At 33.5% G+C, this 12,658-nt stretch overlaps 1 protein-coding gene across 2 annotated transcripts in view; it reads left to right on the top strand.

Annotated features, from left to right (window-relative positions):
- The window catches only part of LOC120778160, an 82,637-nt gene extending 74,275 nt beyond the window's left edge, over window positions 1-8,362 (top strand). Inside the window, exons 4-5 of one of the 2 annotated variants that reach the window (XM_040109886.1) lie at window positions 6,430-6,538; window positions 7,979-8,362. In XM_040109886.1, coding sequence (XP_039965820.1) covers window positions 6,430-6,538; window positions 7,979-8,232 — 363 coding nt within the window. In that variant the 3' untranslated portion in view covers window positions 8,233-8,362. The remainder of the gene's footprint in view (window positions 1-6,429; window positions 6,539-7,978) is intronic. The other variant, XM_040109887.1, reaches the window with a different exon arrangement.
- The last annotated feature ends 4,296 nt before the right edge of the window (window positions 8,363-12,658 follow it).

Here is a 12,658-nt window from a genome sequence, read left to right on the forward strand (position 1 = left end):
AACGCCGTTTTGTGGGCGTGGCAGTAGTCGATTACGCCCGTCTAGGAGCTCATTAACCCTGTTTTGCCAAGAAATACTTGCAATTCCTCTCAGCACCCTGTTCATTTATATATATGTATGTATATAACCCTATATGTATATAACTCGATTGTTTTGAGGTGATACAAACTATCATTAGGTAAACAAACTATTATAATCTGTAATAGCATGTTGCAAGAGTATAAAAAATTTATTTCATAATTGAGATTATCCATTTAGATCTTGTTATTGAAAAATGTATTCTATGAAATCAGTATTAACTTAATTTGTAAGTGAGGTTAGGTTAAGATGGTACAAAATCTGTTCTGGAGTAAATTTGGGTGAAAAAATCTAATATAAACCAAACGATCGAGACACCTGCAAAGAGGCAAAAGCAAATAGAGAATAACTAATTGCAATTTAGAAGCATTGGCTTAATTTCTTTCAAAATATGCAAGAATACGGTTAGGATGCAGCCTAGAACGGTTGCCCACTTTTTTCAGCTATGAATTCACTTAAAACATTTAACGTATTTTTCTCGAAACAGTGTTTTCAAAGTCGATTGTCAGGACTTCTCGCGACCTACTCAACCGCTCTTATCGAAGCTTTACATAAGTATTTATATTTTCAAAGTGTTGAGTGAATGATTTTTTTTCTTGTTCAATTATAACTATTAAAAATACAGAAATTTTGGCTAAATTTTTTTATTTTCTTGTGAAAACGTGTGTGTTTTTCCTTTGTCCAATACCTAGTTTGTGGTCTTAATTACAACTCGTACTTTCTTCCTTTTACTTTTGATGATTCTATATGAAGTTCTGCTGTCAATGCAGAGGCACTATTTTCCGAGAGGCTGCCGGAAATGACGTCGCAATAACGTTTTTCATTAACAAAATTTAAAAAAAATTTTTGTTAAATATATGCCTTTGGCATATTATAAGGTTTGAATATGATATTTTGTATTTCATATAAAAAATATATAATGTCATCATATTTGCTATGTGGGGGCTTGAAAGGTTGTGGTGTGATTTAAACAATTCTTAGACGATTGATGCCACACCTTCTAGGCATTATTTGTGCAAGGTTTTTTATGTTATGTTAAAGTTTTCAATAGCGGTGTCAATATATATTTTAATGTGAAATAATCATAAGGAATTTAATATTGTGTTATATGGCAAGTAGAAGCAGTAGTGATCATATACTTGTATATAGTTCACTATCCTTATAGTAACATTAAAAGCTTAGTTTTGAGCATAATCTTTGTTGGAGGTAAGAGTCGTTAATAGCCGATTTCTGGCATCTTATCATATGAAGCAATATTATTGGGTAGCCGAAAAAGTCTTTTCGTTTATATTATTATTCGTTTCGGATATATATACTATTTTTGTCGACAACTGTTTGCCATTTTCCCGCTAGAGACATTATTTCATCAGTGTAAAATTTTCGTCAGTGTAAGTCGAAATTTCGATATTTCCAGAACGGAAGCAAGCGAACCATTGTTGTGCTGTACATACTGATACAGCATCGTCTCCGTAAACTTCACAAATTCCAGTGGTGGCATTCTTCCTTTTTTTGTACAAAAATTTCAAAATTGTGCGAATTTCTTCATTATTTTCACTCATTTTTGAACAGCTGTAACTTTTTTTCAACTTAACCCAATTTAATTTTTTTTTGGTTATATAAAGCTTAAAACCTTTCCAACATTATATGGTATGACACAATTTGATTGGTAGCACTGGAGATATCTGACTGCAACGACATCTATTGACAAAATACGAAAAGACTTTTTCGACTAGCCAATAGTTAAATAGAAACTGTTTTAATGCAAATCGCATACTGCTTAAAGCTTATTCGAATCAATCAATCTATTAGCATATTTTTTGTTATATTGGCTTGCAGTAACATAATAACATTTCATACCTACTGTCTTGTAATAGATCGGCAACGAATGCACGGCTCCCCATGCATACCAAATTGCTACATTTCAGCAGCTTCGAAAATTCATATTTCAGGAGAAAAGAACATTTGCAATTCACAAGACACGTTGACCATTGGTATAATGGAATAAATATTCAGTTCGGTTATTACTTGATTATATGAATAGCATATGAACAGAGTGTTGGCATGAAGCTGCCTTCACTTAAATGCCGATTGAGTAAATGTGTTGCATAAATGGCAGGCCAACGCATGAAACCAAATTATATTAAGTTTCTGTGTGGCAAAAGCAATTGACAGCAACAGTTGCTGTCAAAGATGCCTAATAGTATTCATGCAATTGTGGTTAAATGCTAACTAAATTGAATGAAATCATTTACACACACACTTGCCTGCATACATATTTATGTGACTATGCATAAATTATACTTGTAGTGTTGTGGGTACATGCCTGCGTCAACATATGTACTCAAATATTTATATTGTGTATGCATATATGTTTATATGCTCGATTGGTTTTAATTAGCAAAAATGAATTTCGAGTGCATTAATTTCACCAAATCAGTGTTCGATGATTCATTAGGTAATTCATTGGCCCAAATAAATAGTACCTGACTGCAGCTATGACCCACAGGCATACCAAATGCAGACTAATTAAAAATTCGAACTACTGCGTAGAAAGTCATATAAATGAGGACTTAAATTGAATAATTATAAATAAACAATCGCGAAAGTCATTAGCTTTAATTTAAACTAAAAATTTCATTACTAAAATGCTATTATTCGGTCTCTTTTTTAAAATTTGCATTTTCAGTTTTTAGAAGTTCCACAAATACTTAAAAAAAATATATTTCTAAAATTTTTGAAATTGGATTACTAAATAACTTAAACTTACTAAAAATCTAACCAAGTTACATTAAACAGGCCAAAAGTAGATATTGGTGAATCGAGCACACATCTGGTATAAAATAAAAGGTTGAATCCAAAACTGCTATAAAATAAAGAGAGAAAAATATTGCTTGCTAAATCGAATACTTAACTGGCATAAATTCAATAAACTGGTATAACTAAATTGCATGAGGTTATACCACTTTTATGAGATAAAAAAATACTAAAATTAAACGAAGTTACATTAAACTGGCCAAAAGGAGATATTGGCGAATCGAATACACACACATCTGGTATAAAATTAAAGGACCGAAAAGTGAGTGTGACGAATCGAACGCAAAACTGGTATACAAGAAAAAAACCAATTATAAACCATGCTGAATTGAATAATTAACTGGTATAAATTAAATAAACTGGTATAATTTAATTGCAAGAGATTATAAAACTCGTGTGAGATAAAAAAAAATAAAATTTGCTCGAAGTTACATTAAATAGTCCAAAAGTAGATATTGGCAAATCGGGCACACATCTGGTATAAAATAAAAGACCGAAAAGTAAGTCTGACGAAACGAACACAAAACTGGTATACAAGTCGAAGTCAAACATAAGCCATGCTGAATTGAACAATTAACTGGTATAAATTAAATAAACTGGTATAATTAAATTACAAGAGATCATACCACTTTTATGAGATAAAAAAATTAAATTGCGCTAAGTTACATTAAACTGGCCAAAAAGAGATATTGGCGAATCGAACACATCTGGTATACCGAATAGTGAGTGTGACGAATCGAAAGAACAACTGGTATAAAATAAAATGCCGAAGAGAAAGTGTGATAAACCGCTGGTATAATCGAACCGGTATAAATTAAATAAACTGGAAAAGAGAAATATGAACTATTATAAAGTGCAAGAAGTTATACCACTTTTATCAGATATTCTTTTACCTTCTCGTGCTTACTTCTAAGAGAATTTTTTTAATGGTTTTAAGATGAACATTTTATGACATGAGCGCAGAGCTGAAACTTTACGAATACAGAAGTGGTGAATCGAAGACGGTTACTTTTTCATATAGTTTACTCTAAACTAAGGCATAATATTGGCTTATACAATAGAAAGAAAGAAATTACTTAACCTATTTATCTGCAACCTAAAATTATTTCATCTATAATATTAATAATTTATACACTTTACTTTAAACAGTTTGGTAGACACTGAAATATTCTTTTCAATAAATTTTTTGAAACCTGTGTTAAGTTAAATAGCCAAAATATGTTATTTTTCTAAATCAACAAATACACATGTAACTCTTTTAAATATTTATATTAAAATCAACACTCAAAGCAACAACTACAACAATAAATAAAATCAATTTGCTTAGTTAGTGCCGCTCCATTTTACTGCCACCAGTCTATTATAAATACTTAATTTTTTTCTTATGAATATTTAAGCCGCTTTCGAAAGTGTCTGTCAGACATCCGTCACTGCATATTCAATAGGTGGACGGATAAACATTTGTGACTACCGAACTGCCGGCAGCATTGCATTTCGTCAATGTTGTCGTCAAAAGAAAAACATAAAACAACTTTTTCGATTTGGTTTGTCCATCAGACTGTCATCTGACGACGAAATAAAAATGTCAACATGTCGATGGCAGATTTACTTCACGCAAAGGTGACGGAAGTCTGCAAGGAGCAACCAGACAAATTTGACATGCTTGATTCAATGTGACACGCACACATATATGACATTAAATCGAGCAAATTCAAACACACGCAAACACATAATTATAAACACTTGTGCTTTGAAGGGAGCTGCTGCACTAGAATGCACACTTAATAGGGCTGCTTGCTAATGCATACAAGAGACTTGCCGAAATTAAGTAACTCAGCATGATCAAATGGAAGAAATGTCACGAATAAAAAAAAAGAGTTCAGATGCAAGGGAACTTTGTGTTGATCACCATCTCCCTTAACCTTAGCCAAACAGACCAAATCGCACAACCGAGGCGGCCAAATGAATCGGCCATTTCGTGAGACAACACAATAACCAAACTTGGTTTTCAATAAATCAATTGCGACTTTCGCTGTGTGGCTTGTGGTGCCGTCCTGATGGAACCACATATTGTACAAGGATGCATTGGTGACCCATGGAGCACGTGCGGATTGCTGCCTGACCAATAATGCATATTTTGCTTATTGTCGAAGCCATTCAGCCAGAAATGAGTCTCATCGCTGAAGATGATTTTTCGATGAAAATACGGATCATTTTCAAGCTGTTGCTCAGCCCAATTCACGAACATACGACGATTCTGGTGGTCAGGCGACTTCAGTTCTTGCGTCAATTTGATATTTTAAGGATGTAGGCCAAGAACAAGAACTTTTCGCAAAATTCGCCACAACGAAATCACAGAGATGCCCAACGCTTGAGAACGAAGTGTGAGAGACTGATTTGGGTCCTCCTCAATTGATGCGCTAGCGGCAGCAATATTTTCGACACTACGGGCCCTTTTTTGTCTCATTGGCACGCGAACATTTTGTACTGTGCCCGTGGATTCAAATTTTTCCTCTAGACACTCAATTGTTGATCTGACAGGACGTTTATGACAACCATAAATTGGACGTAACGCTATTAAAGTTGAGGCCACTGACTCCGAATTTCGCTGGTAAATTTTAATAATTTCGACTCGTTGCTTGATAGTATATCTTTCTGTGATGAAATGACAAACCTTACTGAAGAGAAATTTTCCGTGTTTGTCGGAGCAGGGTCGTTCCAAGTCAGTTTTGCAAAACCAATATTTCGTAATCAGAAATCATTTTCTCTATATGATTTTTGAGTGTTTGATCTCTTATTATTTTTTTTCCAAAAGACTATCCAAGTCAGCTTACATAGCGAAATATAATTAGTGGCGTATTTTTAGAAGAGATAACCTAACTTCTATAACCAACCATCCAAGTGGTATGGATATATGTATGTATAGCTGTCAAGACATCATTAATTGTAAAGACTTGTTACTGGGAACTGAAGGCTTAAAAAGCTTCTGTCTAACATAGACATACCCTCTTGTGCAAACTGTCGGTTGCTCGGAAACTCCTGAATAACTAATTCTCGATTTCGCAGCACTCTTTAGACTCCGTTTTATGGCGCTTTGATCCATAGGTAGATCTATATATATAGATAGGAATCGCTTCACCTCAAGAGTGCTTAACAAGTTCTTGACATTAATCCGAGTACTGGGTCTTTAAGAATGTATGTAATATAGAGGAGAGCACACAGACCTTAGGTTGAGGTGCAAACCGCAATTAAATTCAAATTATAGATTTAAGGATTCGTTAGAAGTTGAACTTTAAGTTGTTAAAATGGCAACAACAAATCAAAAGTAAAAAGAAAATAAATATACGTTCAAAATTATTATTATTATTATAATGAAGCTGATGGCCTTAATGGCTAAAGCTGATACTTTTTGTACTGGCAAGGCGTAATTATATTAGTTTCAAAATTTTGTTTAATATTTTTAATTAACCTAACACTTACAATCATTGCTTATTAGCAACCTATTAATATTTCTAAATTTTCCATTATATTTTGCAGGCGAATTGGTTCAAAGCATCACAATATTGCCGCTATCACGGCATGCACTTAGCAAGTATTGCATCACAAGAAGAGAATGACAGACTGGAAAAACACATACGCGACTTTGGTGAGTAACTCTGCAACCAAAATGGCCGGTAATTGTGGCAAAGCGGTAAAAAGAAGTGTTTCAAGCAGCTGGCTGATATAAATGCGAGATTAACAAATCGGCTTAGCAATCACACGTGATTAAATACTCAATTACATAGCTAATTACTTATGCCATACAAAAGTAGAGCAATAAGAGGCGCATTAAGCAACTGGAATGCACAATTGTGCATAAATACTTACATACATGCGGCTGTAAGGAATTTTAAGTAAGTTGCGATAAAAACGGCAAAAATGATCTTCAATTAAATATGTTGGCAATGCAAAAGAAATACCAGACTCACAATTAAATAGACGTGGTTAATAAATTGTGGCAAAGTCGCAGCGCTTACCTTCACTGCGCTAATTCGCTGTGATTTTTTTTTTTTTGCTGTAAAAGCACTATTTGCGCTCCTAAGCGCATGAGATTACTCACTAAGACTTTCATGTTGCCAAGCGAATTCAGCGCATTTTCCGATTATTTCTTGCATTTTTTTTTGTTGCCTGCGGCTATGTCGTGCGATGGCCGCATTATGTTACATAAGTTTAAATGCCAGAAAGGTACCAAGTGAATGGCACTCTATGCCATGCCATACCATGCTATGCTATGCTTTATTGTGCCGCCTGCGCGCCTTGATGGTGGCAATGGTCAATGCACCTCTTTAGCCTCACATAATACCCGGAAAACTGAAAACTAATATATTGTATTTTAATATTATTATTTCATTTTTCTCGCATTTCTGCACGCTTTTTTGCTATTTCTACTTTTGCTACTTGCAACGTGCCACAGTTTACATGAGGCATGCCTGGGTAAGTCAACGAGCAACACAATGCTTGCGCCGGTGTTTCATGGATTTGCGAGTATTTGCATGACTTATGTGTGAACACACAAACAAATACATATAATAAGTAGTACTTTTATACAACAACAAAAACATTTGCATATACATATGTATATGTATATTTGGAGTGAAAGCAACTACTTACTGCGCAGCCATTGTGTGTCACGCTCGCCGTGGACGTCAGTTTCGCTAGCATTACCAGCACACATGCTAAGCACATAGCGTTCGTGCTAACCTAAATTATGCGGGGCGCTAGGTTGACCACAGCTGGCCGTTGGCGCTGCGGCTGGCGGCTGTGGTCACTCGCATTTGGTGTGTCTCCCCCTGTTTTGCGGTATTTGATTCGCAGCTTTAAGCCTTAAGGTGCCTTGAGGTGCCTTTGGGTGCGCTTGCGCCACCAGAAGTTAGACTAACTTCACGCTCGTACATGATTTACCGCTTGCCACAATATACTCGCATTATTTATTCAGAATATTATATATTTACATAAATACAATATTAATGCACTTTTTTCTTTACCATATGCCAACACAAACACACATATACACATCACTTTGGTTCTGCTGATTGCCGCGTCTCAGCAGGTTTGGGTCACGAACACTTCTGGACATCTGGCACTGACTTGGCCGATGAGGCCAACTACTTTTGGATGGCCAATGGTCGGCCCATTACATTTACGAATTGGAATGCTGGCGAACCGAATAATTTCCGTTATGAGAATGGTGAAGAGGAGAATTGCATGGAGTTGTGGAATCGTGATGGCAAAGGTCTGAAGTGGAATGATTCGCCGTGTAGTTTTGAAACGTATTTCGTGTGTGAAGTGCAGGCAATTTAATGAACAGTGGGCGTTGATTGACTGAAGCACAAACCAATAATGTTATAAATAAACAAGAACGACAACAAAAACAATAACAAACGACAATTGCTAAGTTGTCAAATGTTTGCAGCGGAGCTAAGCATAATAACTTAAGGAAATAGCGTACTTTTTTATGTGTATGTGTGTGTGTGGGTGGTGTGTGGGGCACCGCAAATGCGCACGCATAAGCACTATATTGCAAAATTTACATAATTTCATAAACGGAGGTACTCTTGGCGATTGTGGTGATTAGGGGCACTTGTGGCAAACACAAGCGGCCAAAGAATGTGCGCTTAATGGCAGGGTGAAAAACAAACAGTGGCGATAATTTTCTTGTAAAAAAAATTTTAATTTTTAATATTTAATTTTTAAATTAAAAAAAAATCTCAAAATTTGATTTTTGAATTTTTAAAAATTTTTGAAATTCGTTTTTAAATTTGCAAAAGTTTAGTTTCTATTGCGCTTATTATGTAGCAATGTTTTCAAAATTTTTCTTGTTTACTTTATGAAACTAAAAATCGTAAACTGCAGTGTTTTATTTGAATTTGGATATTATTTTATTTAAATATTTTACATTTATTTACTATATGAAGCTATTAATTTATTTTGGTTTATTTTCAAACTTTTGTAATTTGATTTTTAATTCAATTTTTTTAATCACTTTTTTAATATTAAAAATATTTTAATATTTTTTTTTTTTAAATAAATGTCATTGTTTTCACTTCCATATTTTGGAGCGTTTAATTTAAATATGAGTTTTATTTATTTTTAATATTATTTAAATTCTTTTTTGTTTATATTTTTGTTGAATTTCTTTATTGTTAATTGATTTTTTTAAATTTAAAAATATTTAAATAATTTTTTTAATTTCTTAATAAATGTTTGATTTTTTTTTTTTAAAATATTTAATACGATCTTTAATTTTTTAATACAATTTTTTAAATTTTTTTTTGAATTTTTTTTATAACTGTTTTATTTTTTTTTTAAATATGAATGCTTTCGTTTTTAATATTTTTCAAATTCATTTTTTTTTAATTTAAGTTTGCTTATTGAATTTTTTTAAAATTTAGAAATATTTTAAAACTTTTTTTATTTTCTTTTATTTCAGGTTTTTTGTTTTAAACTGTTTTCGCTTCCATATTGTGTAGTGCTTAATTTAAATATGAGTTTTATTTATATTTAATGGTTTTAAACTCTTTTTTTAACTTTTTTTCGAAACGATTTTTTAAGAATTTTAAAAATATTTTATACAATATTTTCAATTTTTTTAAATACTTTTTTAATTTTTATTTTGAATTGTTTTCGCTTCCATATTGTGTTGTGTTTAATTGAAATATGAATTTCATTTATTTTTATGTTAATTTATTCTTTTTTTAATTTTTTTGGTATATTTAAATTTGTTGCAATTGTTTGCACGCATAATTTTTGCTCAAACACCTTAATGCCGTGTCTTGCAATCAGCCGTTTGCTACTTGAATACCCAAATCAAATTTCAAATCAAATATTACGTATACGCAGTGGTGGCCTCTTGTTTGTTTGCCCTTCGCTGATTGCCTTTAGTGTATTTGTAATGTCGTAGACACACATACGCGTAACTGAAGTTAAAAATGTATGCATTTATGTAAGTTATAAAGCTATCGCTATCATTATCATGTTTAATAATGGCACTGGGGCAGCAAAATAAAATTTATTACTCATACGCCGTGTATACCGCACGCTCTTATTTCACATCGATTCGTTTGTATGTGCGAAATTAAAAAAACAAAAACGAAATAACTTAATTATGCATAAATCTACTAAGAAACACTTAATTAAAATACATTTACTGCCTTAGCATTATGTACATACATACACTATTGTATAAGTAATGTATAAATTATTATTGTTTAGTTAGTGTCATTTTAAATTATATTGTAATTAAATGTATTGTATTGTATACCGTAATGTATCAAATTTCTATGCTTAAAGACTTAAGTGCGAACGATACAATATTGAATTAAGTATCTATAGCAACAAAATAAATCACAACACAATGAAGATGAAATATATGTATATGTATGGAAATGTGTTAATGTAAGTCAAAAGAGAATAAACGAAAAAAATAAATAAATTTAAATAAAATCAAGACGGCGAATTCTTATGTATTTCCACACTTTTCACTTTCGACTTTTCGCTTTCATTTACTCCAAATTTCAATTTCAATGCAATTTGAGGAAATTAAACTTAATTTGCATAAGCCGCACCGAAATTCCAATTGGAAAAGTTGTCAGCAAATGACGGTAAAGAGGAAAAGGTATGAGAAAGCAACCACAGCATAAAACCAACAGAAGGAAAAGCTACACAACAACAACAAGTATTTCATGCTTGTAACAACTGCAAAAAACAACAACAAGGATTTAATAACAGCACAAATAATAACAACAACAACAATAGCAGCACTGAGAAAGTAAAAACACAACAACACAAAAAAACAACAGCAACACTACACTACAACAACAACGAATATTTTACGCGTGTAACAACTGAAAACAACAACACAAATGACAACAACAACACTACACTACAACAACAACAACAACAAAATATTTTACGCTTGTGGCAAATGTAAGAACAAATGACAACAACAAAAATAACAACACTATAATAACAACAAATATTTTCCGCTCGCTTCATTGCTGAAAGCGAAGAAGAAGAACAACAGCAAACATTTTGCACTTGTAACCGCGCTGACAGCAATTGAAAATAGCGAGTTTGCACAGGAAACGCAACAGCAGTGAAAGCACAGCACGCTGTTGCTGTTGGCGTAAGAAAAATCTATAGATCTCAAGCACTTGCAACCGCAAGCGCCAAGGCAACGGAGTTGACGAACAAGTGAAAAGCAGCCTTAACCGCAAAAAGTTACGATTTGTAGAATATGCAAAAAAAACAATAATAAAAAATACAAAATATTTGCATTCCAACCATATCACAAGAACTACACCCACACCAGCATCCAACACATATACATGCATATGCACATATATGTAAATGTCAACAATGTGAACTCTTGCCACACGGCATTCACCAACTATTTTATTTCGCATATTTATGCTGCTTATTTCTATTGTTACCTGTCCTTTTTGCGCCACTTTCACTTCCCAAGCATTCAATTATGTGCGCCCCATCCTCATTGACATGCACTCGAACCCAACACAACTAACAACAAGGTGAACAACTACTTGCTTATAAATGTGTGTATGTATGTATAGTTAACGGTATGTGTTGCTTGGATGCTTTGCCGGCGTGCTCGCATACAAAAGTCGTTAGGGATTGAGCGGTAAACGACGAGGATAAACACTTTTTTAATCTTCCTAACAACGTGCAACGTACAAACAACAATGAAAAGAAAACCTCAGAACAGCAGCCTGACCCATGACAACAACATCCATAACCATAACAACTAAACAAGCATTGTAACAATAATAAAATTCGCCACAATGACCATTTGCCTCCCGAGGGTCAGGCTATCACAGCGCACACCATACTCTGTTACTCACACACACTCAACCAAAGAGTCTCAAATACAAACAACTGATTAAATATATGTGTATATGTATATACTTGCATATATATGTATATATTTACTATATATTTGTACGTATGTGTGTATGTATGTAGGAGTCCTTCAGTTGTGTTACGCGTCCGGCATCTCTCAAAAATGTGTCGAACGACAGTTGACGTCTCGAAAATGTTAATCTTCTGTAATGAATGCCATGCACATTTTGGCAAAGGATCAGCCCAAAAATACACAACTCATAGCGGCTACAATTGTGAAATGCGCCAAGTAAGGGTCCGCATACAAACTATACATAAGCACACAGACAAAAAAAAATATATATATATATATATTAATATATGTATAGTCATATGTATCCACTAAGTATTTAGTAGAGTTCCAAAGTGGAGCATTAAGAGAGCTATCACCACTGCCGCTGTTTGCTGCCTGCAACGCCGAAGCCGACGCCAACACCGCTCACAACGCAAAGCATGTGTTCGCGCATATAAACTTGTCGACTTTTTGGAAAAGAGATTTTTACAACAACTTTGCTGTTGTTGTTGTGATTTCTGCCTTTATTTATCTTTCTTTTATTCACCTTGCTGTTTGTTTTTGTTCTTGCGGGCGAAAGATGCACTGAAAGGATCTGACAGCGCAGCGTCAAATTGTATATACAAACATACATCATTGCATACATACATACATCATTACATACACACATGTACACACACATGTAGCTATGTAGCATCCGAAAGCATGAAAACATTGCATCAAATTAGTGAGCAACATTTAAATTGGAGAGTTCCTATGCACTGACATACATGCACACACTCCTTGTTATTGTTGTTAGAATTCTGTTCCATGTACGCT

The sequence above is a fragment of the Bactrocera tryoni genome, chromosome 5, assembly GCF_016617805.1.
Source record: "Bactrocera tryoni isolate S06 chromosome 5, CSIRO_BtryS06_freeze2, whole genome shotgun sequence".
NCBI lineage: Eukaryota > Metazoa > Arthropoda > Insecta > Diptera > Tephritidae > Bactrocera > Bactrocera tryoni.